We start from the raw sequence: 19,113 nt of genomic DNA on the forward strand, positions 1-19,113 counted from the left end.
CTCATTTTACCAATATTAGCCCTTTATGGTTGGTCAATATATAGATATAAATGAGACATTTACAAAAATATCACAAGGCCTCTTCGGAGATTATGTAATATAACTCAGTCTACATATATACCCACATGGGTGTGGGTGCATACCCACAATACAACATATACATATACATATGAGTGCATATACTCACACTCTTATACATATGAAAATATACATTTACATAATGATATAAATAAATAATATAAATTAGTAAACATATATACGTGTTCCACACCCAATGTCTCAGTTTTTTTACTTAATATTGTGATAATAAACATACACAAATTAGTACCTAGATGCAAATATACATAGTCAATAGTACATTATATTACTTCATAATAATTTCTAAAGTGTCATTAAAGTTAGCATCATTATCGTTGTCAATACCATTAATGTTATCATTATTATCATTCATAATATTATTAATAACTCTTACATTATGATCCAGATCGGAATATAAAATATTATCAGATTCAATGAGATGTTTAATTTTTTCAGTTTTCCCGTTTATTAATTTTTTTCAGTTTTGTATGATTTGTTATAAAAATATTATCCGAGTCAATGTCTAATCTTTTCACTTATCATGTTTATTAATTTTTTCATTTTTTATTGAGGGTTTAACAATTTTTTAGTTGAGGGAGATAACCCAATTTTTTAATGAGAGTGAGATAGCCAAAAAGTACCAATTATTTTATTACATATATAACAAGTATGTATATGATACATATATAATATAAAATCACATTAAGATACAAATCCAAAACCGAAAACACAAACATGAACGAAAAAAAAGAAAGAAAGGGGAGAGAAAAAGAAAATGAGGAAGAAAGATAGAAAAATTTCAATTCAGCACCAAATGCCTCAAATGAAATAAATTGTAATTTTAAAAAATATTTGCAGAATCATAATCGTTTGTATTCATAATACACAAATCCTTAGAAATTTTCGGAAACTCTATGATTATCACAAAAACAGCACACATTCTCTCATTCTGGGCTCACTAGAGTTACACACTGCTAAACAATCATGTAAAGGGACATAAGTCACAACGTACCACGTGTTACTGTGTTACTTTAAATGTCCGAAATGCAATGTTTTGGTATTTACCTTCGTCCGTCTTTTACTTCAGTATATTTTATGACTGTTATTATGACTTTTAAAATTCATTATTGAAAATTGGTAACTATAATTTCTCTCACAGTTTTTAGTAATTTGGATTATTCTAGAGTTGTTTTTAAGTTATAGCAGTATTTTATAGTGTGTGACTTGTGAGTGCAGCATAATAAAATAACTTTTTTAAACACGATATCCTCTTAAAGTGGAATAGAAAAATAGCTTAAAATTAAGAATTCTACATTATTATTCTTTTCATAAAATTAGAAGCCTTTTATATTTCTTTTATAAAGATTTTGTTTTATCTTAATAATAATACGGCAATTCTCCAGCATAGCATTACCTGTGGTGTCTAACACCCGATTAATGTTTATTATATTAGCTGTGTGTTAATAGTATTTTTGTGTATCTTTTATTAAACGTATGTGTTAAATTATAATACTAGCTAAACACCAAAATATAAAAAACACACTAGACCGGGAGGCAGTAGGCAAACTTATGCTATTGACCTCTTCACAGGATTGTTGATAACAAGTCTGCGTGATTTTCTGTTTAAATGTCTACATAACTTTTTCTAGAAATTTTTTTACGTTGATTTCAGAGCTGTTATTAGTTTTTCTCCATCACGTCTACTTTTTCTGTTGTGAAGCTTTATTTTATTTTATGTATTATCGTATCAAACAGATAACGGTGATTACCTGATTTATTTTGCTCAACAAAATAGATTGCTAATAAACCAATGCTTATCTAATATTAGTAAAGGTATAGCAGCCAAAATAAAGTCTATTAAACAGTCATCTAATTACAGACGACGTGACTTTGAAAAGCTGTGTACATCAGTTGTTGATGATATTTACATATAAACTCCACTTAAAATGTTTACATATAGACGTAAGTGCGTGAACAATCCGAACATATTCTGCTACATTTGTGGCAGGTATGTTGTCATTAAGCAGAAACAAAATATAACTGATCTTCTAAAATAATAATAAAAAATCTGTACATGATAAGCAAAAACTAAATACACATTTGAAATCAATATTAACAAAAAATAATTTAGAATCACCTATAAATAGACAATCATTATTTACTTAATCTAAAAATGCAGACTTGTGTAACTTATAGACCCACATCATGGAAATTTCTAAAATATAATCCAAAAATATAATTAATAAAAAATTTCTTAATATAAATACAATTCATTCATTCTTTTGTGTCATTGCTGTTTTAATAAGAAATATTTTAAAATTTTATGAAAATACTTAACAAAAATTAATAAAGAGCAATAAAAATTCAGTCATTAGTTGGAATATTTAATGTGAAATATATGTTTGGTGAATACTAGTTACGACATTGATATTTCACTGGAAATTAGTGAGTTTTAGAATTAGTTCATTAATAATTAAGCACCCTTAATGCTCAAAATGGTTTCAGGTGTTTATCAACACCTTGTGTCTTAGACTCCAGTTTCTACAAAAAAGTGAAGTTTAGAGATATTACCACACGTTATTTAGAAATTGTCATATAATGTAATACTACAAATCCTAACCAACTAGATAGTTACTGCTGGAATGTCTTTAATTATAGGTTTCTGCATCAGAGTTGACCTGAGGTTTAATTATTTGAATGCTTCTACTGACAGTGCCTCTGCATACGCTTCAAAGTGCTAAAAATAGCAGTCTCATCTTTACATATTGCAGTATCAGTTTATTTATGTATAGTGTTTAGTTTCTGTGGTTTATTAATATTATTGCTATTATATTTGTTTTTGTTTTAATTAATTTAGAACTTGAGGTGGTCTTAGGTGAGTTGGTATCAAAAGTAAGGCGTTCTCCCGTGACTTTGTTCCGTCATAACTTTCTGAAAAATGAATATTTTTTTATAAAATTTTCTACAAACATATTCCTGATAGTGTAGATTATGATTATACCAGAATATAATCATCATCTACACCATCAAAAATGTATCTCTGGAAAATTTCGTTAAAAAATAAGCATTTTTGAAAAAGTTATGAAGAAGCAGAGTCAGTAGGATAGAGCAAAGCAAATGATAAAATCCATTGATCAGCAATAATTTATTGAATTATTTATATTGAATAACTGGCTCTGATACTTTTTGCTGTCAAATTTCAAGTCTAAATTTCTGAGAGGCTGGTTTGTCCTCTATGTGGTCTATCAACTTACTAAATATAACAACCAAATTTCCTTCCAATTACATCCTTAAAAAGTAAGGCCCCATTCTATAATATGGTCCTAGGATGCACCATGTCTGAAATAAGATAGGAACGTCACAGTTGGAATACCTTTCATCAAGACTGACCTGAGATTAAACATCAAGCTATTTGGGTGTTGTAGTATTTCCTCTTGGATTTGAAACTGTGCTGTACCTTCAGTTTGTAAAGATATTGTTTTTAGGTGTAGATGTCACTTGCAGTTAAGAAGTTTGCTTCTAACTACATGGTTTCAGGTTCAGTCCCACTGCATGACACCTTGGGTAAGTCTCTTCAACTACAGTTCCAGGTTGACTAAAGCCTCATGAGTGGATTTGGTAGACAAAAACAGAAAAGACTGTCATATACATATATTTATATATATATATGTGTGTGTTTGTGTCTCCTTGTCTTGACATCATGAGATAGTTGTAAATGAGTGTTTCTATTATACAAATGGTGTCAACTAGGGCACAAACAATGGATGGTGGTATTAATGACCTTCTTGAGGTCATTTGTAGTGTAAATAAAGTGAAATTGTTTCAACCAGGAATCAAAAAAAATTTGCATTTTCTACTTTGAAGTATGCTGCCATACTGGTCAACCATCAATGGTAACACTTACCTACTTTTCTGCCAAAATAGTAATTCAAAAATGGTCCTGGGCCTAAAAGACAAAACTGAGATATTCTCAAGGTTAATGTTCACCCATATGCCATATGCTGCCAGTACCTCTATTTAGTCCAATTCCACTATAGCTAGAATCATGAGGATATCTTATTACATCTTATAAATGGGATACTCCATTTATAATGGAGTACTATAAATATTCCATTACTTTAGTGACTGATTAAAACAATTGGTGCTTAGTAAGTTTATCAGAAAAAAAAATTAAATAGAAACTAATTTCCTTTTACTTAGAATTATAATTACTTTGTAGATACTCAGTCTAGGTCATCTCTCCTTCAGGGTGGTACTCATGAAGGAAGTGTTCTTCAAGGCTAGTGCCATTTAGGTGCATATTGTACATCTCATTGTAAGAACAAAATATCTTCTCTGACTGCTGAAAGAGATTAAGAAATGTAGTTTAAACTATTTATAGATGCTATGATACTCCTATTCAGTTAACTAAGCTAACTTTTGAATGTTGACCTTGAGATAAAGAAATCAGTCTTATATTTATTTTTTTAATTTTCTCTGCAGATACTTATCTCAAAGAACATGATACTTCTAAAAACTATTTGCCAAAAATGTTCCAAAAGAGTTTCCTTGCAATTCCTTGGCCTTCTTTACAAATCATCGTCTGTTTCTACTTTGTGTTTCAAAGAATTTCAGAACCAACTAAAGAAATCCGTTGGCTTTCAAATATCTTCCCTCCATCAGTACTTACCATTTTATCAGAATCAAAACAATTTGGTCCAAGGAAAAAATCAAAAAGTTCAGTTCTTGAAAAAAAGTTATTCTTCCCTCCAAGAAGATAAATATACCCCAGTTTTTCAACGTCAAGAAACTGAAAATGAGCATTTTTATAATTATTTATCTCATAATCAAGAATATCAGTCATTCTTTTTACCTCGAGTATATATCAAACATTGTAGTCAAAACCAAGCTACAGACTTGAACGATTTTCTTCATAACTTTCAGACATATTCTCCAACACAGATCCTTGATAAATTCCACGATTTATCAAAATTCTCAGCAGAAAAGCGTCATAAGTTATTCACAAATGAAATATTTCTTGAAATTTGTCGACTTCTGATTGACCAACTGCCAAAATGGAATACTGAGCAATTATTTCACTACATGAACATTATAATTCATTTGGAATTCCGGTCCAGCTCAACAAAGCAACAACAAAAGATTGGTGTCCAAATGGCTAAAGTCATTGATGACCAATGTGTGTTACGCTCAAAAGATTTTACTTTAAAGCAATTTTTTCAAGCAAATGATTTCTTTTTTTTACTCTATTATTATAGAGCATGTAAGTTCAAACATACATTTTTTGGAATTATTGAAGACCGGTTATTAAATAAGCATGAAATAGTTCTTAGTTTGTTCTATGCCAATCTTGCCCGCAAAATGCCTCTGGAAATTACTGTTCAAATACTTCAATGTCTACCTTCAATTTCAGAAAGTCTCTCTATTGAAGAAACTGCAATTATTTGTCTCGGATTTTTCAAAACCAAAAAACAAATACGTAACTCAGATTTTCTTGAAGCCTCTGCAAAAAAGCTTAATGAAAGTCTTGCGCAAGCTGATTCATTAACTGTAGCTTCAATATTTAAAGGTTTCCAAATATCTTGTTCAAAGGCTGTAGATAGAACTATGTTGCCATTATTCAATGAGCTGGATGCCCTGATAAATCCCATCTCTAAACACCTCCATCAATACACTTACTCAACATTCATGCACATCATACTTTTTTTCCATAACATTCATTTTGTCAGTGATGAATTTTTAGCAAATGTAAAAAATCGACTTAATTTTGAAGAGTTTTTCAAGTACAGATTGAAAGATATCACAAAAATCTGCTTTTCTGTAGCCAATCTTGAACCAGTTTTAGGACCAGTTCCTGAGTTTTGGGATAAGATACTACAGGAACTGGAGTCTGGAAAGCGAAAGAATGAAATTTTACAACACCCTCAATGTTTGTTAAATATTTTAGTTGCCATGACATTTCTAGATCTTTACCCCTTCCAACTCATTGACTTCATCTTCCAACCTAAAATGCTGGAACAAATCCATGATTTAAGAAAAAGTAAGGAATCCTTTCATTTTTGTCATATTTACCTTTTTATATTTGCTATTTGTGTTTTTGAGGTTTGTAAATTAGTTCCAGGTAAAAGAAATGTCTTTTAGAAATTTTCTGTTTGTTAAGTTGTCTGATGGGTTGTTGAAAAAACTAATTTGCAAACGAATTTGTCACATGAACAAACAAAGCATAATTAAATGAAATTAACAGCACAAACATGGTTCTGTGATTAAGAAGTTTACTTCCTGATGGTATGATTTTTGGTTCACTCCCACTACATGACACCTTGGACAAATGTCTTCTACTATCGCCTTGAGCCAAACAAAGCCTTGTGAGTGGAGTTGGTTGATAGAAAGTGTCATGTTTGTCCCCCCCCCCTCCATTGCTTAGATACTAATGTTGGTGTGTTTACGTCCCCATAACTTAGCGCTTTGGCAGAAAATATCGATAGAATAAGTACCAAGCTTACAAAGAATAAGTCCAGGGGTCGATTTCTTCAACTAAAAGGTGGTACTCCAGCATGGCAACACCCAAATGACTGAAACAAGTAAAAGAGTAATATATATCATACGAACGTGGCTGATGCCAGTGCTGCCTTGACTGGCTTCAGTGCCGGTGGCACGTAAAAAGCACCCACTACACTCACAGAGTGGTTGACGTTAGGAAGGGCATCCAGCTGTAGAAACACTGCCAGATCAGAATGGAGCCTGGTGCAGCCTTCTGGCTTCCCAGATTCCGGTCGCTAACATGGAAAACGGACGTTAAACGATGATGATGATACACATATATATATACATAAATATATAGACACACACATGGCCGTCTGCCAGCCTCGTCTGGCACCTGTGTCGGTGGCACATAAAATCACCCACTACACTCTCGGAGTGGTTGGCGTTAGGAAGGGCATCCAGCTGTAGAAACACTGCCAGATCTGACTGGCCTGGTGCAGCCTTTGGGCTTGCCAGACCCCAGTTGAACCGTCCAACCCATGCTAGCATGTGTGTGTCTATATATTTATGTATATATATATGTGTATCATCATCATCGTTTAACGTCCGTTTTCCATGTTAGCAACCGGGATCTGGGAAGCCAGAAGGCTGCACCAGGCTCCATTCTGATCTGGCAGTGTTTCTACAGCTGGATGCCCTTCCTAACGTCAACCACTCTGTGAGTGTAGTGGGTGCTTTTTACATGCCACCGGCACAGGGAGCACAACTACAATTTCCATTGATTTTTGATAATGATGTACTTGACTCAATAGGTCTCCTCAAGCACAGGGTCGAAACGGTGTTTCTTTACTTGCCACCTGCACAGGAGTCAGTCCAGCGGCAACTGCTGGGTGCCAGTCATAGGATTTGTTCAATTTTGATTCCAATTTCACTTGCCCCAACAGGTCTTCGCAAGCAGAGTTTAGTGTCCAATGAAGGGAGGTTGGCATGGGTGCCAGTCGTCAGATGAGGTTTGATTTCAAATTCAATTTCGATTTCACTTGCCTCAACAGGTCTTCGCGTGTCCAAGGAAGGAAAGCTTGCATAAGTGGGCTGGCAAAAGACATGGGATGGACTCACTTGTCCTGCCGGGTCTTCTCACGCACAGCATATTTCCAAAGGTCTCGGTCACTAGTCATTGCCTCAGTGAGGCCTAATGTTCGAAGGTCGTGCTTCACCACCTCGTCCCAGGTTTTCCTGGGTCTAGAGGGATATATGTGTGTGTGTGTATATATATATATGTATATATATATATATATATGTATATATATATATGATATATATATATATATATATGTATATATGTATATATATATATATATATATATATATATATATATATATTATAGCCTCGAGCCAATCAAAGCCTTGTGAGTGGATTTCATACATGGAAACTGAAAGAAGACTGTTGTATATATGTGTATATTTGTGTGTGTGTCTGTGTTTGTACCCCCACCATTGCTTGATAATTGATGTTGCTGTTTTTACATTTCCATAACTTATCAATTCAGCAAAAGACACTGATAGAATAAATACTAGGCTTACAAAGAATAAATCCTGTGGTCGATTTGTTCGACCAACAGAGGTGCCCCAGCATGGCTGCAGTCACGTGACTGAAACAAGTAAAGCAATAAAAAAACTATGCCATTTTAATCCCGAGCAAGGCCAGGCATCTCTGCTAGTCTAAGATATTCTAAACATGACCATCTAATCTTTATCGACTTCAGGGATTACATTATCTAATGTATCCTTTATTTAAGATGGTAGCGTGTTGTGATTTGTGGCAGATTTGGTTACTATTTCTAGCAAGTCAAGCAGCCACATAGGCAGAGAGTAGGAATGCATACTGATAGGCAAAATGTGGCTGCATTCAAAGTTAAATCTGTTATCTCAATAACACATGCAAAAAATGACTTAAGCCTGAGAACCAAAACATTAAATTGATATATAAGTTACTTAACTATGAATTTGTAAGGATTTATTATTTCTCTCACTATCAATGTGGTCCCCCACTGTCCCCCTTTTGTACACATTTCCTTCTTGCCATCAGTATTAATAAGGTTCTCCCAATTTCCTGATATAGAGACTCTCTCATTAGCTTGCAATGTTGATACGTTTGTGCTTGTTGTCTCACTGCTCTACAAGAGTATCTTTTGTACTTTCTCAGCACAAAGACTTGACTTACGCCGTGAACTGTTTCATTTAAGTGAAAGTGTCAAACTAGAACGGCCCAACTATACAGGACCGCTTCTGCCAGACAATTTTCTCAGCACTTTATCAAGGGTAAGACCAATAATCTGCTACATTTTATTCTTCAATGTGTTAGACTTTTTACAGTATGTTTGCTACTAAGTTTTGTCAGTATCTGTATATTTATCTATTCAGTTTTTTACTCTTTTATATCCATTTTCTCTCTTTGCATAAGTATCAGAGCAACTGTTTATTCTACTGGATGCTCAGGCAACCAAAAGAGCCTCTGTAGTTGTTCAACCTTCAAGAAATAACAGTTAAATTCCTTTCAAATCACACCCTATTTATTATCTTAAAATGGAAAATATGTTATATATATGTGATATAATGTTTGAAAATAAGATGGATCAGTCATGGCTGGAACGTCTTTGATCATAGGCCTGCTTAGTTCAGGCTGTTCTAGGGCTAAACAACACAAGAGTTTGGTAGTCCTTTCTAAAAGGGCAGGTGTGGAACCCAACTTTTGTCTTTCTCAGGGCACCTTGCACCTTGACATCACAGCTATTGTGTCTCTGTTTTTGATTATGAAATTATTCTCTTATGATAGTAATTAATTCTAAGCCTTAATGAATTTTTCAGAATCATGAGGTGTTTTGTAAACTGCCTGATCTGAAATCTCCAGATTTGTCACACCGAGAAAGTCTACTTTTAAAGTTTCTTAGACAACTTGATACTCTAATTAATGATAACGAGAAGTACCAAATCGTTTGCTTCTTGCCTCATTTTCAAACTGCAGGTAAGCATACCTTCACTACTTTATTTCTTTTTAGCTTTTGATATTCTTTTTTTTATGAGCATGTTTTACAGAGTCCTAAAGTTGAAGATATTTTAATCCCTTAGTATTCAAACTGGCCATGCCAAGCCCAAATACTCTACCTGTTTTAGGTTTATACTGACCATATCTGGCCTCTCATGCCTACTCTACATTGTCGTTCTAAAAGCAAACAATTACAGCATTGAAATCTCAAAGCTACTAGATAATGCATGATTAATTCAAAACAAAGTGAATAAACAAACCTCACATTTGACAGAGTAATTTGCTGGCTAAAAGGTTAAGGTACCCTTGGAGCAAACTACTGTGGGGAAAATACAACAAATTGTGATTAATACTGAAATGTTTTGTGTGTTTTCAGACATAGAGATGCAGATTGGTCATGATGGCAAACTTCTACCTCTCAATCAGAGGGTTTTAAATGGTTTTAACTCCGTTAATAAAAATAATGACCGAAATAAAACCACAACAGCTCTGAACAGCCTCCTTCTGCAGATGGTTGGGTCTTCTTCTTCTGTTCAAAGGTACAAGATTCTTTGTCATCTCATTTTATTATTATTATTATTGCATTCATCGTAATTATGGCCTTGCTGGAGCACCAATTCAAATGTGGTTCCCCAGCATGGCCATAATCCAATGACTGAAGCAAGTAAAAGATTAAAGAAGGCTGTGATTTGGCAGTGTCAGCTAAAATGTTTAGCTACTTTTGTTCCAGCTCTTTAAGCCCTTTAGTTCCAATTCTTAGGTTAATAAATATCAATCAAATACTGGGGCTAATTTATTTAATGAATCCCTCCCCTCAAAATTTTTGGTCTTGTACCTAATTTAGACATCATTAGTGTTCATCATCATCATCATCACTTAATGTCCATGTTTCATGGTAGCATGAGATGGATGGTTTGACAAAATCTGATCAGTTCAAAGACCATATTTTGCTCCAATATATGTTTTGGCATCATTTCTATGGCTGGCTGCCCTTTCTAATGCCAACCACTTTACAGTATGTACTAGGTACCTTTTTTTTTTTTTTGTAGTACCAACACTACTAAGGTCATCATGCAGCCTGCAACATTAAGATCCCATTTGACTGAGTAGGACTTATACTAAGGGGTGAGAGGTTAAAGTATGAAAGTAGAGGCCAGAACAAAACCGGTTTCTTTCTGTAGAGGAGCTACTTGGCTACTTATATTAGTGACCAGGGTAAAAGTGGAAACAGAGATAAAATAGTGGTGGTGAGGTGTCGAGGTGGATTCTAAAAAGGTGAGTATAAGTGAGTGCTGACAGGAGAACAGGATGTGTAAATAGGAAGTTGATTTCTTAATATCATTTTATTTTAGAGTTTACTAATTCCATAGCTCAGTCAACTTAATGAATATTGTATTTATTTGCAGAGTGGCTCTCTTAGTGTTGGGCCCAAATGCCTTTTGTCGGTTTCACAGTAACAACGAAGTATCCTATGTTCTGACAGGCCTTCACAAAGCTAGAATTCGCCAGTTGAAGAAAAAAGGTTTCAAAGTTATTGAGGTAAGTTTTGAACTGGCATTTATTAGCAGAATTGGTTGACCTTTGGACAAAATGTTTTGTGGTATTTCATTTTAGTAATTTATGTTCTGGTTTCAAATCCTACCAAGACCAACTTGCATTTCAAAGTGTTTTCATAAAATAAGAACCCATCAAGGACTGTCATGATTGTTCTCTCTCTCAGTATTTGTAGCCTTGTGCCTGAGACAGAAATTAATATTTTTATGGTATGGAAATATCAACTGATAGACAGGCAACAAGGAAGAGATAAGAGATGAAGTACAACTTGTAAGGAACAAAATTGTTCATTCTGATTTAATAAGTTGTTTTATGATGACATGGAAGCAAGGGTTAGAATCAAAGGGCCTTAGAGTAAATGTAGCAAAGACCAAAGTTATAGTAAGCAGAAAGGCGAACTCAGCACACACCCCCTCGGGCAGGTGGCCCTGCTCGATCTGAAGGAAAGGTGTAGGTAGAAACTCCATAAGATGCACCCAGTGTAAGCTATGGACACATAAGAGGTGCAGCAACATCAAAGGGAAATTAACTGATAAGATAGCTTTCATGTGCGGCAGATGCACAGGGACAATAGACACCACAGATACTCAGAAAACAGATTCCATCACACTCCAGGGGGAGAAACTAGAAGTAGTTGATAGTTTCTGCTACCTGGGTGACCAAGTTAGTAGTGGAAGTGGATGCTCAGAGAGTGTCACTACTAGAATACGAATAGCCTGGGCAAAGTTCAGAAAGCTCCTACCCCTACTGGCGACAAAGGGTCTCTCGCTCAAAGTGAAAGGTAGATTGTATGACGCATGTGTGCGAACTTCCATGCTTCACGGTAGTGAAACATGGGCTGTGACTGCAGAGGACATGCGTAGACTTGAAAGGAATGAAGCTAGCATGATCCGCTGGATGTGTAATATCAATGTGCGTGCACGACAGAGGGTAAGCACCCTGAGAGAAATGCTGGACATAAGAAGCATCAGATGTGGTGTGCAAGAGCGACGCTTGTGATGGTATGGTCATGTACTGCGGATGGATGAGGAGAGATGTGTGAAGAAGTGCCACTCCCAAACAGTTGAAGGTATCAGGGGGAGAGATAGACCCAGGAAGACATGGGATGAGGTAGTCAAGTATGACCTCAGAGCATTGGGCTTCACTGAGGCAATGGCAAAGGACCGAGATCTCTGGAGATATGCTGTGACTGCAAAGACCCAGGCTGCCTCCTGCACCAGTTCCACATAGCCCCTGCCCATTCAAAGTACCTTGGATTCCAGAACATCCTGCTGTGCTTGAAGAGACCTGTTGAGTCAAGTACATGAACATCGAAATAAATATCAATGGAAATAGTAGTTGTGATACCTGTGCCGGTGGCACATAAAAAGCACCATCTGAATGTGGCCATTGCCAGTGCCGCCTCGACTGGCTTCTGTGCCGGTGGCACATAAAAAGCACCATCAAAACGTGGCTGATGCCAGCGCCGCCTCGACTGGCTTCAGTGCCGGTGGCACATAAAAAGCACCATCTGAACATGGCTGGCTTCCATGCCGGTGGAACGTTAAAAGCACCAACCGATCGTGGCCAATTCCGGACTCCCCTGGCACCTGTGCAGGTGGCACGTGAAAAGCACCCACTACACTCGCGGAGTGGTTGGCGTTAGGAAGGGCATCGAGCTGTAGAAACACTGCCGGATCAGACTGGAGCCTTGTGCAGCCCCTGGCTTCTCAGACCCCGGTCGAACCGTCCAACCTGTGCTAGCACGGAAAACGGACGTTAAACGATAATGAGGATGATGATTGTCTACAAAAGACCTTCTTTGTCAGATAAGAATGTATAATTGATCCAATTAATTCTGTTACTAATTTTACCTATCTATAAATTGGATTAATATTTGCAGCCAAGGAGGAAGTGATGGGTGTGAGATTAGTTGACTGATATTTGCAGACAACATGATATTAGTTAAATTGACAGGAGTTAATCTTCAAATAGATTCACTAAATAGGTTTACTGCTGGGTATTGTACAGCAAGAGTGGAAATCACTGTTGCATAGGCTTAGACATTGGTCCTCTCAAGAAAGCCTATCCAGTGCATTTTGCATGTTAATGGAGCTACAGTGAAGCAGGTGGAGAAGTTCGAGTGTCTTGGAACCATTTTCATGAGTGAGAGAAACCAGGAAGTTGAATTGATGCAAGGACTACTGATACCAGTACAATAATTTTCCTGCTTCAGTCACCAGAAGAAGGGAAGTGAAAGAGTCAAATTTGCTTCTTTTATTTCAATTTTGGTGTCTCTGTTGATCTATGCCCAAGACCTTTAGGTTGTGACCAAAAGAATAAATCATCATCATTACCATCATCATCGTCGTTTAACGTCCGCTTTCCATGCTGGCATGGGTTGTACAGTTGACTGAGAACTGGTGAGCCAGAAGGCTGCATCATGCTCAATCTGATCTGGCAAAGTTTCTACAGCTGGATGCTCTTCCTGATGCCAACCACTCTGAGAGTGTAGTGGGTGCTTCTACATGCCACTGGCATGGGGGCCAGTCATGCAGTTCTGGCAACGACTATGCTCAAAAGGTGTTTTTTACGTGCTACCTGCATGGGAGCCAGCCCGGCGGCACTGGCAACGACCGTGCTCGAATGATGTTTTTTATGTGCCACTGGCACGGGAGCCAATCTGTGGCCCTGGCAACAATCACACTCAGATGTGCTTTTAACGTTCCATTGGCACGAGTGCCAATCAGATGGTACTGTCATTGATCACGTCAGCAATTTTGATTTGATTTCACTTGCCTCAATAGGTCTTCACAAGCAAAGTTTATTGTCCAATGAATGAGGGGTACTCATAAGTGGGCTGGTTACACCCCATGTTCAGATGTGCTTTTAATGTTCCACTGGCATGAGTGCCAATCAGGCGGTACTATCATCGGCCACGTCAGCAATTTTGATTTTGATTTCACTTGCCTCAATAGGTCTTCGCAAGTTTATTGTTCAATGAATGAGGGGTATTCATAAGTGAGCTGGTTACACCCACTGGCATATCGTCATTTAATATCCACCTTCCATGCTGGTAAAATCAGGAAGATAAGTATACATAGCTTAGAGATCAGTATTAATGACATTACTTCTCATTAAATTCTCCTCGTACATCAATACAAATTAAATCTCCACTTTCTTTTGATTAAACAGTTATTTATTTTCTATCCCTAGGTTCCCTTCTTTGAAATCTGTGAAGGCAAAGATAAAGTGTATAGGAAACTAACAACAGCATTTTCAGAACTGACTCACTAAATACCAAGAAATAGGTTCTACAAACTTTCTTTCACCTGGAAAGAGCCCCCTCAAAAAAAATCTGTTTCTTTGAACATTGTAAGTTAAAATTCCTAATCTGTTTACAATTCAGTGATTGGGTGAGTAGCCAGTCATTAAACATTTGTTTTCCACCAAACTGGAAATAATTCTTCATTAAAAACAATTCCAAGGTTATGTAACATGTAATGAAAAAAAATGTGGTAACTGTTTTCTAAATTTTATTTAACCCAATTGTTACAGTTCAGAATATTATATTGTTATATGTGTTATTTACTTCTAATTACAAGTATGGAAACCCACACTTATACACATTTAATGGTAGTAACATTACATTAATTATAAATTAAAGTGGACTGAAGACATAGCTTTGGAAATATCCCTGCATCTGTTTGGGAAAATGTGAGAGTTAGAGTGGCTAAGATGGACAAAGCTTGTTTTGCGATCACTTAGTTGTAGGTTCTATTTCACCATACAGATCCTTAGACAAATATCTTTCACTCCAGCCTTGGATCAGGCCAATCTTTGTGGTTGAAGTTGTACATAAACCTGTCAGATGGACTATTCTTGAGTGATAGTCTTGTTTAACACTGTCCAATGCATCTATTTTTTACTACAAATTTACAGTGTAATTGCATTTTTTTTGTATTCAGTAACTGATAGATTTCTAACTATTATAAGTTTGATTGTTATCATCTCAAAATTTTATTGTTTGTGTAGTAAGCTGCAAAATTCTTACATTCTCTCAATTTCCTGTAATTCAGACCACCTGATGGTCCAAGCAGATAAAATGGAAAAAGTGTTGCCTCAGAGGATGGCTAGGGTGATGTGCTGGAATAGCCACTCTGACTCACAGGACTCACAATTGCGGATAGCAATCAACAGGGATGTGGTGCAGGGGCTAAGGATGCTGGAAGTCTCCATTGTCACAGGATTGTCTATAAACCTGTCAGCAACCAGTACTGTAATAGTTTGCTTTTCTTAATATGACAAGCAGCAGAGCCTGGACTGGTAGCTGAACACACTAAGTTGCTGCTGGAGAAGGTGTCACAGCATGTGACATCCCAGATGAGGGACCTACCACCATGGAATGGGAAAAACTGTCATACACTCAGGCTTTCTACTATCCCCTTGACCTCCCCCCACCAGCTAGTGCTGGGAAGGATAGCCTTTATGATATCACCACCAGGTTCGCAGTCCTCTGCAGAAGCATTGTACAGACATAGTTGTTCCCAGTGTCATCTCCATACTGGGCCATAAGGAAAAACCTTCTTGTTGAAACAGTGAGTACCCAAAGACTTCATGCCAACTGCTGCTACCCATCGGTGAGGTCCATAGTACAGTGCATATACAGGATCACCAGTGTTGTACTGTTTGGTTACCTTGGCAACACCTCCTGAGTCTGTTGTCATCTCTTCCTTTGGTGATACCTTTGATTGCTTGCCCTGAGCTATGTGTGCAAGAGAGGGCAGCAGAGAGTGAATCCTAGTCTGAATCTGCTGGGACATCAAGAGTTTGCTTGGAGAGAGTCCACAGGATGTCCGCGTTCTCTGGTACTGCATCAAAAACTCTTGAAGAACTTGTTTTGGGAGCACAGAAAACTTTTCTCAGTACTTGCTTGAATGCACCAAATGTTCTGTTGCTCCATTAATAGTTAGATGGTATGGTGTACCTGTCAGGTGTGTGATCCCACATTCTTTGCACCAATTCTGAAATTCTTCAGAAAGGGAAGTTGATGCATTATCTGTGACCAGTGTGTGAGGATATCCGAAGTTAGCGAAGTCCTCTTCCAGCTGATCTAGACAGCTTTATTGTTAATAGTACATATGAATCTCTGTCGAAGAGCTTCATCTTGAGGGTCAGTGATAGAAGGAAAGTCACAAGTAGCAGTGATAAATGAAGGGAAACAGACAACCTGATATCCTCCCCACCTTCACTCCTTCTTTCTCCCTTAGTCAATCACAGCATGCAATCTGTCCATATATGCATTGGGGTGGAGGGATGAATAACCGAGATAGGGGATGGAATGATGGTCAGAATTTGATAAGTTCAGATCTTAAGGTTCGTTTATTCATTATTTCATTAGAGACTGTTGTTTTGGCTGTGCAGACTTAATCATGAGTGGAATATATATATACCGTATATTATATATTATGACATTTATTTCAATAAGCCACTATACATTTTATTACATTAATTAAGAGAATAATTATTTAATAAATAATTAAATTAAATTAAATTAAGAAAATATGAAGTACACTATAATGATAATTTAATAAACTTGTATAATTTTAATTTATAAATACCTTGTAAGATACTCCTCCAGCTGTTTATGGCTGGCCAAGATCATCCTGCCCAGAATGCAGCAAGACATCAACATCTTGCTAGGGTTCAGTGTCTTGATCAGGCCGTCAAAGGTGGGGGGGTTTCACTACATGCAGCAGTAGCATGTTGTCAACAAACAGGTCTACAATCCTTCTGTCCACCACAGACTAATGGACACTATTACCAGCAGTTTAGGCAAATGCCTCACCAATGCTGGGCTGGTATGCTTTTTTTGCACATGACTGCGACGACTGGCTACTGGCACTCTTACCAGAAAATTGCCTGTGTTTCCCACAGGAAGAGCCAGCCTTGATCCTCTTCTCAAACTGGATGGCATGCACTGAGTGTTTCCTCTTGACATGTGACTTCAAGTTGTAGGGCTTGCTGCTTGTCCCTTAATGGTAGTCTCCTTGGGCTGGCACATGAAGCACCAGAAGTACAGAATTTTGGCGTTCCTCTTATCCCTTGACATAAGGACAAAGTAGTCCTCCAGCTGGGGCCACAGGTTTTGAAACTCCTGGCTCTCAACCTGAGGACCTCTGCCTCACCCACAGCTATTGCACACTCCTCAACAGACCCTTCAGTCTCAAACTGAACAAAAACGTCTTCACCTTCCATAATGTTAAGTGGCAACTTGATAAGCCAATAACGTACACTGCTGTCACTGACACTGTAAGATTGTAGTGTGACAATGTCATAAGTGAACTCAAAACTGCAGAATTACACAATGCTGTTCAGCGAGCTGCTGCTGCATTGGCCAATCACGTCTTGTCACATGTACACATAGTCAGCCAATAGCATGCCTGACAGACTCTTTGAGACACGCCCACAACAAACAAGAACAAATGTATGAATTTTATTAGCAAACTTAAAGTCAGAGGAACTAAATTTAATGGAAGCTAATTGGTCCACTAATGGAAACTAATTGGTCCATTAATCCGCTAAATGAAAAGTTAGCTTCACTAATTAGCTGTTAGCAGATTAGCCCACCAATGCTTCTCATGCATCTATCTTGGACCACCAGCAAATGAAGATAGAAGAATCACTATTTGTCCTGCATTGTGAGCATGTCCATCATTTTGTATTGCATCTCTGTGATGGATGTAGTCCTCAGTTCAGCTTTTTTTTTTTATTCATCTTGATAAAAAGAAGCCTTTCAGATTCAATTTTGGCATACATGTCAACAAAGAACTGATTTAACAATTGACCAAATCTGAGCAGATGGTTAAAGTTGTTTTGCCTCAGCATGATTTTGTATGCATAAAAGTCCTGAACATATATCTTCTTGCTTGTCTGCAATCCAGTGTTTGGGTCAGTTTATTTTTAGAGTAAGTGGTACCTATCTGTTCCTTGCAAAAAATCAATGGATACTGTAGAGCATCATAGGATCTATGAATCTCTGCAACCTTTTGAAATGTTCCATCCTGTTTCTGGAGAACTATGTCCCTATTTTTGTCAAAGTCTTGCCCAACAATGCGAATGGTGACTTCACTTGTTGTTAGAGCATTAAATTTTCTTTCATGTTCTCCAGAAGGAGTTTTGTCTGTCCTAATTATTACTTAGCCCTCAGAACCTGCTCTTTGCATTGCTGACTTGAACTCTGTGGATTTTCTTGATGTAACAAGTCTTGAAGATCCAGAATGATACTCAACTTTAATTCCTGGGAAATATTTCTTCTTGCCTCTGCTGCTCCTGATAATTTTTAATGAAGTAGATTTGGAGAAACTGCTTGAGTTCATTTGGAAGTGGCCAAAGAGATCCATTCCTGTGATAAACTTGGCTCTGAATTCTGCAGTTTGTTTTCCATTCAGGCAGAGTAGCATCTTTGGCTCCAAATGAATTCATTGCAAAACAGTTGTTGTAACTTCTGATGTAATGATTCAGCTGAATTCCCATCTAGAAGTGATAACAATGGCCCTGGAGGAACTGATAGGTCTCCCTGGTGTATTTTGCCTTTACTGCAATACATTCCTTTAGATTCATTTTTTTCAATTTGAGGACATTGCAGTGCTCACACTGAATGGTCATTGATCCAGTAGATATCTTGAGATGAGTTGAATAGTCACTGTCACAGTTGTACTGAAAAGCCAGCTTGGACAGGCTCAAAACAGAAGCTCCACTCCTTTTGGCATGATTGTGATTACCACTAACATATCTGGAATGTCTTTGATCAGGTGTTTCTAAAGATTTTGCTCTTCTATGATTTGCAGCGTCTGCCTTTCTTTGATAAAGCCTGACTTTCATCTCGTGCAGCTCTAGATTTTCTCTTCCTTATGTGCATCTACTTCTCTCCTTGACAAAATCTTACTGTCATCTGCAGCCCTTGTCATCTTCCT

General features: G+C 37.0%; 1 protein-coding gene across 2 annotated transcripts; it reads left to right on the plus strand.

Annotated features, from left to right (window-relative positions):
- Positions 1 to 1,114: 1,114 nt before the first annotated feature.
- Positions 1,115 to 16,528, plus strand: LOC115215944 (FAST kinase domain-containing protein 5, mitochondrial-like). Of its 2 annotated transcripts, none has more exons than XM_029785327.2 (7): positions 1,115 to 1,215; positions 4,561 to 6,115; positions 8,765 to 8,880; positions 9,427 to 9,583; positions 9,981 to 10,143; positions 11,011 to 11,143; positions 14,354 to 16,528. In XM_029785327.2, the coding sequence occupies exons 2-7, from the start codon at positions 4,579 to 4,581 to the stop codon at positions 14,432 to 14,434; spliced, it is 2,187 nt and encodes a 728-aa protein (XP_029641187.2). In that variant the 5' UTR covers positions 1,115 to 1,215; positions 4,561 to 4,578; the 3' UTR covers positions 14,435 to 16,528. The 2 variants fall into 2 exon arrangements, with proteins under 2 accessions (XP_029641187.2, XP_036361781.1); XM_036505888.1 differs by lacking the exon at positions 1,115 to 1,215 and adding an exon at positions 3,128 to 3,642.
- The last annotated feature ends 2,585 nt before the right edge of the window (positions 16,529 to 19,113 follow it).

Source organism: Octopus sinensis, linkage group LG9 (genome assembly GCF_006345805.1).
Source record: "Octopus sinensis linkage group LG9, ASM634580v1, whole genome shotgun sequence".
NCBI classification, from domain to species: Eukaryota; Metazoa; Mollusca; class Cephalopoda; order Octopoda; family Octopodidae; genus Octopus; species Octopus sinensis.